Genomic DNA, 17409 nt, shown 5'->3' with positions numbered 1-17409 from the left:
TGAGACAATGTTAATGACCCAACATTGGAATCATAGGAGTCCCAGAAGAAGAAGACAAAAAGAAAGACCATGAGAAAATACTTGAGGAGATAATAGTTGAAAACTTCCCTAAAATTGGGAAGGAAATAATGACCCGAGTCCAAGAAACCCAAAGAGTCCCAAATAAGATAAACCCAAGGCGAAACACCCCAAGATACATATTAATCAAATTAACAAAGATCAAACACAAAGAACAAATATTTAAAGCAGCAAGGGAAAAACAACAAATAACACACAAGGGGATTTCCATGAGGATAACAGCTGATCTTTCAATACAAACCCTTCAGGCCAGGAGGGAATGGCAGGACATACTTAAAGTGATGAAAGAAAATAACCTGCAGCCCAAATTACTGTACCCAGCAAGGATCTCATTTAAATATGAAGGAGAAATCAAAAGCTTTACAGACAAGCAAAAGCTGAAAGAATTCAGCACCACCAAACCAGCTCTCCAACAAATGCTAAAGGATCTTCTCTAGACAGGAAACATGAAAAGGGTATATAAACTCGAACTCAAAACAATAAAGTAAATGGGAATGGAATCATACTCATCAATAATTACCTTAAACGTAAATGCGTTGAATGCCCCAACCAAAAGACGAAGACTGGCTGAATGGATACAAAAACAAGACCCCTATATATGTTGTCTACAAGAGACTCACCTCAAAACAAGGGACACATACAGACTGAAAGTGAAGGGCTGGAAAAACATATTTCATGAAAATGGAGACCAAAAGAAAGCAGGATTAGCAATACTCATATCAGATAAAATAGACCTTAAATAAAGGCTGTGAAAAGAGACACAGAAGGACACTACATAATGATCAAAGGATCAATCCAAGAAGAAGATATAACAATTATAAATATATATGCACCCAATATAGGAGCACCACAATATGTAAGGCAAATGCTAACAAGCATGAAAGGGGAAATTACAATAACACAATAATAGTGGGAGACTTTAATACCCCACTCACACCTATGGATAGAACAACTAAACAGAAAATTAACAAGGAAACATAAACTTTAAATGATACAATAGACCAGTTAGACCTAATTGATATCTATAGGACATTTCACCCCAAAACAATGAATTTCACCTTTTGCTCAAGTGCACATGGAACCTTCTCCAGGATAGATCACATCCTGGGCCATAAATCTAGCCTTGGTAAATTCAAAAAAATTGAAATATTCCAATTATCTTTTCTGACCACAATGCAGTAAGATTAGATCTCAATTACAGGAAAAAAACTATTTAAAATTCCAACATATGGAGGCTGAACAATACACTGCTGAATAACCAACAAATGACAGAAAAAAATCAAAAAAGAAATCAAAATATGCATAGAAATGAATGAAAATGAAAACACAATAACCCAAAACCTGTGGGACACTGTAAAAGCAGTGCTAAGGGGAAGGTTCATAGTAATACAGGCATACCTCAAGAAACAAGAAAAAAGTCAAATAAATAACCTAACTCTACACCTAAAGCAACTAGAAAAGGAAGAAATGAAGAACCCCAGGGTTAGTAGAAGGAAAGAAATCTTAAAAATTAGGGCAGAAATAAATGCAAAACAAACAAAAGAGACCATAGCAAAAACCAACAAAGCCAAAAGCTGGTTCTTTGAGAGGATAAATAAAATTGACAAACCATTAGCCAGACTCATCAGGAAACAAAGGGAGAAAATTAAATCAATAAAATTAGAAAAGAAAATGGAGAGATCACAACAGACAACACAGAAATACAAAGGATCATAAGAGACTACTATCAGCAATTATATGCCAATAAAATGGACAGCGTGGAAGAAATGAACAAATTCTTAGAAAAGTAAAACTTTCCAAAACTGAACCACGAAGAAATAGAAAATCTTAACAGACCCATCACAAGCATGGAAATCGAAACTGTAATCAGAAATCTTCCAGCAAACAAAAGCCCAGGTCCAGACGGCTTCACAGCTGAATTCTACCAAAAATTTAGAGAAGAGCTAACACCTATCTTACTCAAACTCTTCCAGAAAATTGCAGAGGAAGGTAAACTTCCAAACTCATTCTATGAGGCCACCATCACCCTAATACCAAAACCTGACAAAGATGCCAGAAAAAAAGAAAATTACAGGCCAATATCACTGATGAACATAGATGCAAAAATCCTTAACAAAATTCTAGCAATCAGAATCCAACGACACATTAAAAAGATCATACATCATGACTAAGTGGGCTTTATCCCAGGAATGCAAGGATTCTTCAATATCCGCAAATCAATCAATGTAATACACCATATTAACAAATTGAAAAATAAAAGCCATACAATTATCTCAATAGATGTAGAGAAAGCCTTTGACAAAATTCAACATTCATTTATGATTAAAAAAATCTCCAGAAAGCAGGAATAGAAGGAACATACCTCAACATAATAAAAGCTATATATGACAAACCCACAGCAAACATTATCCTCAATGGTGAAAAATTGAAAGCATTTCCCCTAAAGTCAGGACAACACAAGGGTGCCCACTCTCACCACTACTATTCAACATAGTTTTGGAAGTTTTGGCCACAGCAATCAGAGCAGAAAAAGAAATAAAAGGAATCCAAATTGGAAAAGAAGAAGTAAAACTCTCACTGTTTGCAGATGACATGATCCTCTACATGGAAAACCCTAAAGACTCCACCAGAAAATTACTAGAGCTAATCAATGAATAAAGTAAAGTGGCAGGATATAAAATCAACACACAGAAATCCCTTGCATTCCTATACACTAATAATGAGAAAACAGAGAAATTAAGGAAACAATTCCATTCACCATTGCGATGAAAATAAAATACTTAGGAATATATCTACCTAAAGAAACAAAAGACCTATATATAGAAAACTATAAAACACTGGTGAAAGAAATCAAAGAGGACAGTAATAGATGGAGAAATATACCATGTTCATGGATTGGAAGAATCAATATAGTGAAAATGAGTATACTACCCAAAGCAATCTATAGATTCAATGCAATCTCTATCAAGCTACCAAGGGTATTTTTCACAGAGCAAGAACAAATAATTTCACAATTTGCATGGAAATACAAAAAAACCTTGAATAGCCAAAGCAATCTTGAGAAAGAAGAATGGAACTGGAGGAATCAACCTGCCTGACTTCAGGCTCTACTACAAAGCCACAGTCATCAAGACAGTATGGTACTGGCACAAAGACAGAAATATAGATCAATGGAACAAAATAGAAAGCCCAGAGATAAATCCACGCACCTATGGATTTTTGACAAAGGAGGCAAGAATATACAATGGAGAAAAGACAATCTCTTTCACACGTGGTGCTGGGAAAACTGGTCAACCACTTGCAAAAGAACACTAGAACACTTTCTAACACCATATACAAAAATAAACTCAAAATGGATTAAAGATCTAAATATAAGACCAGAAACTATAAAATTCCTAGAGGAAAACATAGGCAAAACACTTTCTGACATAAATCACAGCAGGATTCTCTATGACCCACCTCCCAGAATATTGGAAATAAAAGCAAAAATAAACAAATGGGACCTAATCAAAATTAAAAGCTTCTGCACAACAAAGGAAACTATAAGCAAGGTGAAAAGACAGCCTTCAGAATGGGAGAAAATAATAGCAAATGAAGCAACTGACAAAGAACTAATCTCAAAAATATACAAGCAACTCCTGCAGCTCAGTTTCAGAAAAATAAATGACCCAACCAAAAAATGGGCCAAAGAACTAAACACTTCTCCAAAGAAGACATACAGATGACTAACAAACACATGAAAGGACGCTCAACATCACTCATTATCAGAGAAATGCAAATCAAAACCACAATGAGGTACCATTTCATGTCAGTCAGAATGGCTCCTATCTAAAAGTCTACAAGCAATAAATCCTGGAGAGGGTGTAGAGAAAAGACAACCCTCTTGCACTGTTGGTGGGAGTGCAAACTAGTACACCACTATGGAAAACAGAATGGAGATTCTTTAAAAAACTGGAAATAGAACTGCCATATGACCCAGTAATCACACTACTGGGCATAAACATCAAGAAATCAGAATTGAAAGATATATGTGTACCCCAATGTTCATCGCAACACTGTTTATAATAGCCAGGACATGGAAGCAACCTAGATGTCCATCAGCAGATGAATGGATAAGAAAGCTGTGGTACATATACACAATGGAGTATTACTCAGCCGTTAAAAAGAACACATTTGAATCAGTTCTAATGAGGTGGATGAAACTGGAGCCTATTATACAGAGTGAAGCCAGAAAGAAAAACACCAATACAGTATACTAACACATATATGGAATTTAGAAAGATGGTAACAATAACCCTGTATGCGAAAATTAGAAAGATGGTAACAATAACCCTGTATGCGAGACAGCAAAAGAGACACAGATATATAGAACAGTCTTTTGGACTCTGTGGGAGAGGGAGAGGGTGAGGGTGGGATGATTTGGGAGAATGGCATTGAAACATGTATAATATCATATAAGAAACGAATCACCAGTCCAGGTTCGATGCAGGATACAGGATGCTTGGGGCTGGTGTACTGGGATGACCCAGAGGGATGTTATAGGGAGGGAGGAGGGAGGGGGGTTCAGGATGGGGAACACATGTATACCTGTGGCGGATTCATGTTGATGTATGGCAAAACCAATACAATATTGTCAAGTAATTAACCTCCAATTAAAATAAATACATTTATATTAAAAAATTTTTTTAAATGATCATTTTGGATGGTGAGAAAGATAATTTTTCTACTTTCTACTTTTTTACTTTCCAAATATCCCTTAGTAAGCATATACTCACTTTATTTTAAAAATACAATTTTTAAAAGACCAAACAAGTGACTATAGAAAGTTGAATGTGGTTTTGCTAAAATAGTAACAGTACTATTTCTTCATGTTATTTCTCCACAAAAATGATGGCTCTCATATTTTAAGCACTGACTACAATAACACGTATAATGCAAAGCACTTTATAAATTTTTTTTTAATTCTTACAATAACCCTGGCATCATAATTCTCATTTTATAGACCCAATTAAAAGAGATCAAATGACTTTCCCAGCTGTAAAGTAAGTAGCAAAGCCAGAATTAAAACCTCGGGCTCTCTGACTCTACAAGAGACCTGCTTTTAAACTACAGTAAACTACTCACCATACAACACACGTCGTTCTTTTGTTCACAGTGTTCTTTTCCAGTTGTGTGAAGCTCACAGAGAAATACCTCTATCAATAAAGGAGACAAGTTCTAGTGAACCCATCTCCTTGTCAAATACATGTATGAATGAAAGCCATGAGACCCAAGCCAGAGTGGCACAAAAAGGGCAGCGTCTTGCCTCCTCTTGCCTCTCATTAGATTACTCTTCTCTTCCGTTTCTAACCCATTTTTCATCTATCATAGCTTCTCTTTTTTCTCACTTATTTTCTTCTCTATTTTCCTTCTCTTTTGTTCAATCTCCCATCCTCTTCCCCCTCCTATATATCCAGCCCCCTTAAATCTTTCTCTTTTTTCACTTTCTGGAAATACCCCTACTGTTTATACTTTTTCATTCTCCCTAATCCACTCACCTATTTTTATGCCCTAGGAGAAAATTCCTACTCTGTAGCTCCACAATACCCATCTATCTGGACACATAGCAAGTACTCCTGTTATAATTATTATTTTTCAGCAGCACCATCAGCATATAGATTTGTTGTCTACATTTCTGTTAGGTTCTGAAGTATAAGAAAATATGCTTTTAATCCAGCACCAAGCATATTAACAATGGGCACTTAAAATATATATTTATTCTCTTTATTTTCCGAGTCCCTTTCCCATTTTTTCATCTCCTTATATGTCTCTGTTTCTATGTAGTTCTGTATGGTATCCACATATTTTTCCTTTCCACCTCATTTTTAAATTTTCTACCAGGCCTGGTCGCTGAGGAAGCCAGGTCTTCTATTTCTACCTGCAAAAGAGAACTTTTAATTTCTGCTCTTTTCTAAAAGCTAACTGAATTTAGTCACCTGACAGGATACAATATAGGTTACATATGGAATCAAACATACAGAAGAATGATAGGTTATTTGCCTTACTGTCTTATGCCAGTTAACTCACAGTGTACAATTATAACTATTCAGCTTATTTTCATAGTATCTTGGAAGTGATCAGCTGCCTCCAGATGAAGCTGAACATTTCCTTCCCAGCCACTGGTTGCACATCCACTAACGTGAATGATGAACACAAATGTCCTACCTTTTGAGGGAAGCATATAGACATAGAAGTTGCTGCCGATGCTCTGGGAGAATGGGAGGGTTATGTGGGCCAAATCAGTGGTGGGAATGACAAACAAGGTTTCTCCATTAAGCACGGTGGCTTGACCCACAGCCATGTCCACCACTACTGAGGAAGAAGCAATTCTGTTATAGACCAAAGAGAAATGGAGAAAGGAAATGAAATCTGTTCAGAGTTGCACTCTGAATGCCAATGTGAGTGTTCTCAACTTGGTTATTGCAAAAATGAGATATTCCTAATTCTACTGTGCCTCACTGCCTGGGACACATGCACCCCTCCCCCTGCCCCCCCGCAAAAAAAAAAAAAACAGCCAAATCCGCAAACTTTTCAGTCACTAAAGAAGATGATGTTCACCAGTATGTTGTCAGAAATCCCCTGAACAAAGAAGGTATGAAACCCAGGACCACAGTACACAAGATTCAGTATTTTGTTGCTCCATGTGCCCTTCAACACAGATACTGGCATAATACTCTGAAGAAATAGCATACTAAGGAAAATAAGGAAGAGGCAACAAGAATATTATGAACTTTTGACCAAGAGAATGAAGCAAGCCAAAGAAAAACAGGAACAGACTGCCCAGAGATGGAGGCTGTCCTCCCTGAGGGCCCCTATCTTTAATTCTGAGTTAGTCAAAAATTTTTTACTCTTTCTTTTTTTTTGGCCATGTGGCATGTGGGGTCCTACTCCAACCAAGAGTTAAACCCACACACCCTGCACTGGAAGTGCAGAGTCTTAATCCCTGGGCCACCAAGAAAATCCCCCCAAATAAGATTTTCTGAGTCACAAACAAACAAAATCATATAGCACCAAAAAATACTATTCATAATCCATTATCAAATATCACCTATGTTACCAAAAAAAGACAATAAAATACCCAGGTATGTAAATTTAATTATAAATTTAAATTTACTAGATTGTGAATTGGGCTTCCCTAGTGGCTCAGACAGTAAAAAATCCACCAGCAATGCAGGAGATGCAGATTTGATCCCAGGGTCGGGAAGATCTCCTGGAGAAGGACATGTCAACCCACTCCAGTATTCTTGCCTGGAGAATTCCATGGACAGAGGAGCCTGGTGGGTATAATCCATGGGACTGCAAAGAGTTGGACACAACTGAGTGACTAACACTTACTTACTGAGATTGTGTATTATTAATTTTGTATCATTGTAAAGAAAGTATTCAGCAAATATTAAATTTAAAAATAATTTTTTTTGGCCACAGGGCATGTGGGATCCTAGTTCCCCAACCAGGGGTCAAACCCACACCCCCAAATTGGAAGTAGGGAATCTTAACCACTGGACTTCCAGGGAAGCTCAGCAAATATTAACTTTTAATTGATACTTAACAGATTAAAATTAAACATGCATTATTTTATAACTACTGTTGACAATCTATTAATCAGTAAATAAAATTAAATATTATTACCTCTAAACAGATATTAGTCAGTAACACACTCCTAGTAACTTATTTTCAAATTCTTAGAAATATTATTAGTACTTAAGTAGATTAGAACCACGCTATTATGTTAGGTTTCAGGGACTCGAGACACCTAATAAGTTAGACTAATTGTATGTCTTAACACTTCATTCATAGATTCAGTTATAATCCTGAGAAAAAATTTCTAAGAGTGGTTCTATTATTATTTCAAATAAAAAATTAATTTTAAAAGCATCTGAAAGAAAATTAAGGCATCTTTTAATATTGAAAATAAGAAAATTTATGTTTTCAGAAAAAATGTAAAACTTCAGGGAGAAGTATGAAATGTGCCAAAACATTTCTTTTGAAAATTATCAAGACTTTTTTCAAGTTACTTTAATGCTTAAGGGCTAAAGTGCAAACTACCTGCATCATGACCTTCAAGCGGTCAAAAGGTGCCGTGCACGTCCTTGCAACTCCACCGGCTATCCCTCCTGCCACCAAGCGCTTCCACCAATTTCCAGAACGTTTTTCCTGTTCAGTAATGTCATCTGGAATAGCTATGCTCTCCCCTATGTCAATCATCTGATAAAATGTAAAACAGAATTAGACGGTCAAGTGAAAACACTTGATAAGTAAAAGGATAACTCTGTACAAAGACCAAAAACCCAAAGATTATTTTTCATATCTCACCTCCTGTTAATGAAGATTGACAATATTCTTAGCACTTGTACTAGACCAAATAATTTCTAATAGCACATTCATGTATTGATTTAATGTAATATCTCAACAGGAGGTTTTAGTTTTAAATTCTCAAGCTATTTAGAGAATTCTCAAATATTAGACTAATCTCTTCCATGAAAAACCTAAACACTCCATGCAGGGATCATGTCCTAGTTATGCAACATAGTGTCTACCACACAGTAAATAAGGAATAAATGCTTAAAATTTTTTTCTCTATTTTATTTCAAGTTCTCTCAGATTACAAAACTTAACCTGAGTCAAAATTCAAGAGTAGCATTTTATATGTTTTCATTTCTTTCTCTATTATTTACACTGACTTCAAATGTCAGTTTTCTTTTTAAAAATCTGAATTCTAACAAGTTTTGCATTTCACTTAATTTTCAGTTATTATACATGATTTTGCTAAGACTACACATTTTTGCTAAATGTTGGGCAGTGTGGTTCAGTAGGAAAAGGGCCAAATTGGAGCTAGGTTCCATTACTTGTCAATCATAGTGTGTGTGTGTGTTAGTCACTCAGTCGTGTCCTACTCTTTGCAATCCCATGGACTAAAGCCCGCCAGGCTCCTCTGTCCATGGGATTTTCCAGGCAATCATAGCGAACAAGTCTTTTCTCTGCTTCTTAGTTTTCCGATCTTCATTTATTCATTCATTGAGCACCCTCTTTCCAAGCACCATCTCACCTCAGTGCCTTTGTTATTTTCCCCCTGCCTAGAACATTTCTCCTTGGCTCTTTCCATGGCTTCCTCCCTAATATGTAGCACAATCTTAATTGGTTCATTTCTATTGAGTGCTTTTTCCTCTAGAAGGTAAGCCTAATAAAAGCATCAAACTGGTCTCTCTTGTGCATCAATAAACCTAGCACCTTGGTCAGGGGAGATAACAGTGTTCCCTAAGTGGTGGTTGAATTAGTGAATTAAACTCCACGGCCCTGGGCTACATATGAGAAATGTAATGGTGCATAAATCAGTTTCTGCCCTCTAGTCCTGAATATTCATCGAAAGAACTGATGCTTTTGAACTGTGGTGTTGGAGAAGACTCTTGAGTGTCCCTTGGACTACAAGGAGATCCAATCAGTCCATCCTAAAGGAGATCAGTCCTGGGTGTTCATTGGAAGGACTGATGTTGAAGCTGAAACTCCAATACTTTGGCCACCTGATGCGAAGAGCTGACTCATTTGAAAAGACAAGAAAGCTTATTGCATCATTATTTATAATGGAAAAAATCTAGAAATGACACAAATGTTCAACAATTGTGAAACTGATAGATAAATATATATATATATATGTATGTATGTATTCATACACTGGTATACTATATGAGAGAAAAAGAATAGAATACAGTTACAAACATCAACATAGTTTAATGTAAATAAGTAGAATGTTAAAATATCATATACAGTTCAAAAATAGGCAAAATCAAATAATATGTTGCTTATACATACATACTTGGTGCTAAAAGTATAAAGAAAAAGGAGAAAAATGGTTTACAGAAAATTCAGTATATTGGTTAACTCTTGGTGGAAGAAGAGGCATATGACTGGGGAGGACACAAAGGTTTTAAAGTAAGGAGAATGCCGATTTCTTAACTTGGTAGTGAGTACATTAGGGTTAATGATACAATTTCTAATTGTACTTATGTTATTTATGCTTTTTTGTATTTGTGCTGTTTATGTCACAATAACAAAGAATTTTATAAAAACAAAAAGAACGTCTACACTGACTTCCGTACCATTTGGCATGTGTTACTGCCAGACCAACTCTTACTTTCAGACAAAGGCACTGAATTGTGACAGAAGGCTTGGTTTTGTGAAATAACAAAAAAGAAAAATAGAAATGGATGATGTGATGACAGTTTAAATAGACACTTTAGAAAACAGCTTCATTGAAAGAATGCAGTGATATGGGCAGTCACTAGAAGAGGGGGCATGGTCAAGGGTGTATTTTTAAATGGGAGAAATTGTAGTGTTTTTGTACGCTTATGGGAATGATACAACAGAGATGCAAAAATTGATTGTGACTGAGACTACTGCTCAACAGACTCTATCCCCCTTTTTTGTTTTGTGACAACCCAGTCACATCCACGTTCTGCATTTTGCCTGAGTAAATGGCCACTCAAATAGAAACCACATTTCCACACTTCCCTAGGAGCTTGTGTAGACACTAGTCTAGATTTTGGCCAGTTAGTTATGAACAGAGTAAATATGTACAACCTCCACTTCACATCCTTAAAAATGAAGCAATGACCCAGCTTCAACTATGCACATGAGGACAACATCTTGGAGAACAGAAAGAACCAGTGGATTTCTCAAGGCTTTCGTGAAACAGAGGTACCCTATAAGCAAGCCTTACTATTACATGAATAAGAAATAGATTTCTATCTTATTTAAGTCACTGTCTTTGGGATGTTGTTGCTATAGTTTCTTATCTCTCATACTGATGTTGCAAGAGAGAGGGAACAATAACAGGAGTAAAGTAAATGAGAGTAAATGAGAGGAATCCAATCCAATGCCCAGGTACAGCACTTGGCATGGGAAGTTTTCAAGTATATCACACCACAAAACTGACATCAATGAGGTAGGAAGATTTATGCTATAGAGAGGGGGCCAGGGAGAAATCCTTTGCAGATGGGTCCAAAGGAGAGAGGAGCAAAACATATTGATAACAAATAACACACTCTACTTCACTGGCTTATTCCAGTGCTATAACTCAGAATTTTGAGGCATCCAGGAAATTTCAGAAAGCATCTCTTTGCCCATGGTATTATAAAACAAATAGATACTATTAAGTAGTTAGGTGTGTGCTAAGTGGCTTCAGTCGTGTCGGACTCTTTGCAACCCTATGGACTGTAGCCCGCCAGGCTCCTCTGTCCATGGAATTCTCCAAGCAAGATACTGGAGTGGGTTACCATGCCCTCCTCCAAAGGATCTTCCCAACTACTTAACAAGGGCTTCCCAGGTGGCACTAGTGGTAAAGACCCAGGGTCTTTCTTTACCTTCCATCAAATTGTATAGTTTGTAATATATTAAGGTAATGGTATTATAGTGACAAATAATAACACATTCTGGTTGTCAAGTCCTTATTTTGTGTCAGAGGCTATTCTAAATTTGTGGTTTGTTAATTAACTTAATGTAATAACGAATGATAAACCTGGTAAATCATGTAATTTTGGAGAAGATGGAGAGGTGAGTGGGCCCTGAGACCAACACCTCTGCTGATAATCTGCTGAAGCATAAGTTTTGTAGAGGTGGCATTCTAAGCAAATGCACATTTGTTCATTATTGTAGTTCAAAAAGAATTCAACAGTATATTAAAAAGATCACATACTCCAATTGCTGCTGCTGTTAAGTCACTTCAGTCGTGTCTGACTCTGTGTGACGCCATAGATGGCAGCCCACCAGGCTCCACCGTCCCTGGGATTTTCCAGGCAAGAACATTGGAGTGGGTTACCATTTCCTTCTCCCATACTCCCATTAAATGGGATTTATCTCTGGAATGCAAGGATGTTTAAGCATACACAAATCAATAAATATGACACATTATATTAACAGAATAAAGGATAACAATTAGATCGTCTTAATAGATGCACAAAAGCACTTGACAAAATTCAGTATCCTTTATGATTTGTTGTTGTTCAGTTGCTCAGTCATATCCAGCTCTTTGCAACCCCAAGGACTGCAGCATGTTAGGCTTCCCTGTCCTTCACCATCTTCTGGGAGTTTACTCAAATTCATGTCCATTGAGTCAGTGATGCCATCCAACCACCTCATCCTCTGTCAACCCCTTCTTCTCCAGCTTTCAGTCCTTCCCAGCATCAGGGTCTTTTCCAATTAGTTGGCTCTTCACATCAGGTGCAAAGTATTACAGCTTCAGCTTCAGCATCAGTCATTCCAATGAATATTCAGGACTGATTTCCTTTAGGATTGACTGGTTTGATCTCCTTGCTGTTCAAGGGACTCTCAAGAGTCTTCTCCAACATCACAGTTCAAAAGCATCAATTCTTTGGTGCTCAGCTTTCTTTACGGTCCAGCTCTCACATTCATATATGACTATTGGAAAAACCATGGCTTTGACTAGATGGACTTTTATTGCAATAATGTCTTTGCTTTTTAATATGCTGTCTAGGTTTACCATAGCTTTTCTTCCAAGGAGCAAGTGTTTTTTAATTTCATGGCTAAAGTCACTATCTGCAGTGATTTTGGAGCCCAAGGAAATAAAATCTGTCACTGTTTCCATTGTTTCCCCATCTATTTGTCATGCAGTAATGGGACTGGATGCCATGATCTTAGTTTTCTGAATGTTGAGTTTTAAGCCAGCTTTTTCACTCTCTTCTTTCACCTTCATCAAGAGGCTCTTTAGTTCCTCTTTGCTTTCTGCCATTAGGGTGGTGTCATCTGCATATCTGAGGTTATTGATATTTCTCCCAGCAATCTTGATTCCAGCTTGTGCTTCATCCATCCCGGCATTTTGCATGATGTACTCTGCATAAATAAGCAGGTTGATGATACACAGCCTTGGCATACTCCTTTCCCAATTTGGAATCAGTTCGTTGTTCCACATCTGGTTCTAACTGTTGCTTCTTGACTTGCATACAGGTTTCTCAAGAGGCAGGTTAAGATGATCTGGTATTCCCAACTCTTTAAGAATTTTCCAGTTTGTTGTAATCCACACAGTCAAAGGCTTTAGCATAGTCAACAAAGCAGAAGTAGACATTTTTCTGGAATTCTCTAGCTTTTTCTATGATCCAGCAGATGTTGGGAATTTGACCTCTGGTTCCTCTGTCTTTTCTAAATCTAGCTTGTACATCTAGACGTTCTTGGTTCACCTACTATTGAAGCGTAGCTTGGAGGATTTTGAGCATTACCTTGGTAGCATGTGAAATGAGTGCAGTTGTGCGGTAGTTTGAATGTTCTTTGGCATTTCCCTTCTTTGGAATTGGAATGAAAACTGACCTTTTACAGGTCACTATGGTCACTGCTGAGTTTTCTCAATTTGCTGGCATATTGAATGTAGTGCTTTAAGAACATCATCTTTTAGGATTTGAAATAGCTCAGCTGGAATTCCATTACCTCCACTAGCTTTGTTTGTAGCTGATGCTTCACGATTAAAAAGTCCTTACAATTAAAAAAAAACTCAAAAAAATTGGGTGTAGAATAAATGTACCTCAACATAAAAAAGTTGTACATTAATCATACTCAGTGATGAAAAGTTTTAAGCTTTTCCTTAAAATCAGGAACAAGATGATGGTGACCACTCTCACCACTCCTGATCAACATAGTAGTGAAAGTTTTAGCCACAACAATTAAGCAAGTGAAAGAAACAAAAAGCTTACAAACTGGAAAGAAAGTAAAATTGTCCCTGTTTGGAATAACATGATTTTATATTACTTAAAAAAAACAAACCCTAAAGACTCCACCAAAAAAACCGTTAGAACTAGTCAATGAAATAAGTAAAGTTGCAAGATATACAATCAGCATTCAAGAATCAGTTGAATTTCTATTTACTAACAATAAATATCTAAAATGGAAATTTAGAAAATTCCATTCATAATAGCATCAATAAAATACTTAAAAGTAAAGTTAACCAAAGAGGTAAAAGACAATCAAAAACTGTAAGACATTGATGTAAGAATTAAAGAATACATAAATAAATGAAAAGATATGACAAGCTCATGGATTGGAAGAATTAGTACTGTTAAAATACCCATATGACCCAAAGACATCTGTAGACTCAGTGCAATTCTTAGAAAAATTCCAATGGCATTTTTCAAAGAATCAGAAAAAATAAAGTCCTAAAACGTGTATATGTGTGATTAGGCCACCCAAGATGGCTTGATCTCCTGCTCTCTGTACACACCCTGCTTGACCAGTGCCTGCTTCATCTACACCCTATTCACATGACAGACTTTCTTATATACTTACCCTCGCCCACTCAAAGATTGTTCTAATCTTTAGATCAGAATATCTCCACCCTAATAGACTATCAAAGGGGTGGTGAGGGTGTGTCCTTCTGCTAGTTTCCCTGGTAATCCATAACCCAACCTGATGTCAATTCCCACTGTAACTGATAACCCTCATCCCAGGAGCAAAGACTACCACCATCTTCTGCCTACCAAGTGCTGCACATAGTAGGATATTGCTCCAGGACCTTGCTTTAGCTGTGTAAATCCCTCTATCCATTAAACCATTGATGTCTCTGTTGCTGACCCCAGGCTCTTTCTCTTGTCTCAAGGCTAGACAAGTACAAGGCTTTCAGGTCTGTGAGGTGCAATCCAATAGTATGGACCCTCAAAAGACCTCAAATAGCCAAATAAATCTTGATACAAAAGAACAAAGCTGAAGGCATCACATTTATGGATTTCAAACTATACAACAAAACTATAGCAATCAAAACATACAGTATTAGCATAAATACAAATATATAAATCAATGGAACAGAGTCAAGAGCCCAGAAATTTATTTATAAATAAATGATTTATAAATCATTTTTGTAAAGATTTACAATCCTTTCTTATCAGCTAATATTTGACAAGAACACTCAATAAGGAAAGTATAGTCTCCTAACTGTCAGGAAAACTGGCTAACCACATGCAGCAGAATGAAATTGGACCACTATCTTACATTACTCACAAAAATTAATTCAAAATGGATTAAAGACTTAAAATATAAGATCTGAAACTGTAAAACTAACCAGAAGAAAACATAAGAGACCAATGGACAGATCATTCAGACAGAAAATCAGTAAGGACACACAAGCCTTAAATGATAGGTTAGACCAGATGAACTTAATTTATATTTATAGACCATCCCATCTAAAAGCAGCAGAATACACTTTCTTCTAATGTGCACATGGAACATTCTCCAGGTAGATCACATGTTGAGCCACAAATCAAGCCTTGGTAAATTTAAGAAAACTGAAATCATTTCAAGCCTTTTTTCTGACTGCAATGCTATGAGATTAGAAATTAATTACAAGAAAAAACTGTAAAAAACACAAACACATGGAGGCTAAACAATATGTTACTAAACAATCAATAGATCACTGAAGAAATTGAAGAAGAAATTTAAAAAATACCTAGAGACAAATGACAATGAAACCCTCAGAACCCAAAACCCATGGGACACAGCAAAGGCAGTTCTAAGAAGGAAGTTTATAGCAGAACAATCTTACCTTGGGAAAAAAGAAAACTCTCAAATGAACAACCCAACCTAAAACTAAAAGCTAGTACTTTGAAAAGATAAACAACATTGATAAACCTTTAGCCAGATTCAGCAAGAAAAAAGGGGAAAGGGTTCGTTAATAAAATTAGAAATGAAAAAAGAGAAGTTTCAAATGACACCACAGAAATACAAAGGATTATAAGAGACTACTACAAGCAACTATATGCTAATAAAGTGGACAACCTAGAAAAAATGGACAAATTCTTAGACAAGTACAAACTGGCAAGACTGAATCAGGAAGAAACAGAAAATACAAATAGACCAATCACAAGTATTGAAATGGAAAATATGATTTAAAAACTTCCAACTAACAAAAGTTCAGAACTAAATGGCTTCACAGGTGAATTCCATCAAACATTTGGAGACGAGTTAACACCTATCCTTCTGAAACAATTTCCAAAAACTGCAGAGGAAGAAACACTCCCAAATTCATTCTATGAGGCCACCATCACCCTGATACTAAAACCAGATAAAGATACCACACACAAAAAAAGAAAATTAAAGGTCAATATCAGTGAAGAATATACTCACAAAAAATTCTTAAAAAGATATTAGAAAATTGAATTAAACACCACATTAAAAAAACTATATACCATGATCAAGTGGAATATACCCCAGGGATGCAAGGATTCTTCCATATATACAAATCAATCAATGTGATACACTACATTAACAAATTGAAAATAAAAAATATATGATAATGTCATAGATGCAGAAAAAGCTCTTGACAAAACTCAACACCTATTTATGATAAAAACTCTCCAGAAAGTGGGAATAGAGAAAACAAACTTCAACATAATAAAGACCACAAACAACAAACCCACAGCTAACATCATTCTCAGCAGTGAAAAACTGAAAGCATTTCCTCTAAGATCAAGAGCAGGACAAGAATATCCATTCTCACCCACTTTTATTCAACAGAGTTTTGGATGTCCTATCCATGGCAATCAGAAAGGAAAATGAAATAAAAGGAATCCAAATTAGAAAATAAGAAGTTAAACTGACACTGTTTGCAAATGACATGATACTACATGTAGAAAATCCTAAAGACGCTGCCAGAAAATTACTAGAGCTCATCAATAAATTTGGTAAAGTTGCTGGATAAAAAAAGTTGAATTCCTATACACTAGCAACAAAAGATCAGAAAGAGAAATTAAGAAAACAATCCCATGTTACATCACATCAAAAAGAATAAAATATCTAGGAATACATCTACGTAAAGAGGCAAAAAAGACATGTAGTCTGAAAACTATAAGATGCTGATGAAATAAATCAAAGTTGACAAAAACAGAGAGAAAACCATGGTCTTGGGCTGGAAGAATAAATATTGTCAAAATGATTATACTACCCAAAGCAATCTACAGATTCAGTGCAATCTCTATCAAATCCCCAGAGGTATTTTTCACAGAATTGAACAAAAATCTTTTTAATTTGTATGATAACACAAAAGACCCCAAATAGCCAAAGCACTCTAGAGAGAGTAAAACAGAGCTGGGGGAATCAGGCTCCTTGACTCAAACTATACTACAAGGCTATGGTCATCAAAACAGTATGGTGCTGGTACAAAAACAGAAATACAGATCAATGGAACAGGATGGAAAGTCCAGAGATAAAGCCATGCACCTCCGGTCAACCAATCTATGACAAACGAGGAAAGAATATAAAATGGAGAAAAGACAGTCTCTTCAACAAGGGGAAAACTAGACAGAT

General features: G+C 36.2%; 1 protein-coding gene and 1 pseudogene across 2 annotated transcripts in view; one reads left to right on the top strand and one right to left on the bottom strand.

The window, feature by feature from the left end:
* The window catches only part of LOC133244189 (mitochondrial adenyl nucleotide antiporter SLC25A24-like), a 92953-nt gene that overhangs the window by 32498 nt on the left and 43046 nt on the right, over window positions 1-17409 (bottom strand). For both annotated transcript variants that reach the window (XM_061411003.1, XM_061411004.1), the window contains exon 5: window positions 8164-8322. In XM_061411003.1, the coding sequence (XP_061266987.1) occupies window positions 8164-8322 (159 nt within the window). The remainder of the gene's footprint in view (window positions 1-8163; window positions 8323-17409) is intronic.
* Window positions 6209-7045, top strand: LOC133244190 (small ribosomal subunit protein eS6-like; annotated as a pseudogene).

This window comes from Bos javanicus, chromosome 3, assembly GCF_032452875.1.
Source record: "Bos javanicus breed banteng chromosome 3, ARS-OSU_banteng_1.0, whole genome shotgun sequence".
Lineage (NCBI taxonomy): Eukaryota > Metazoa > Chordata > Mammalia > Artiodactyla > Bovidae > Bos > Bos javanicus.
The sequence above is the reverse complement of the archived record's forward strand: the minus strand, read 5'-3'. Positions and strand labels throughout refer to the sequence as shown.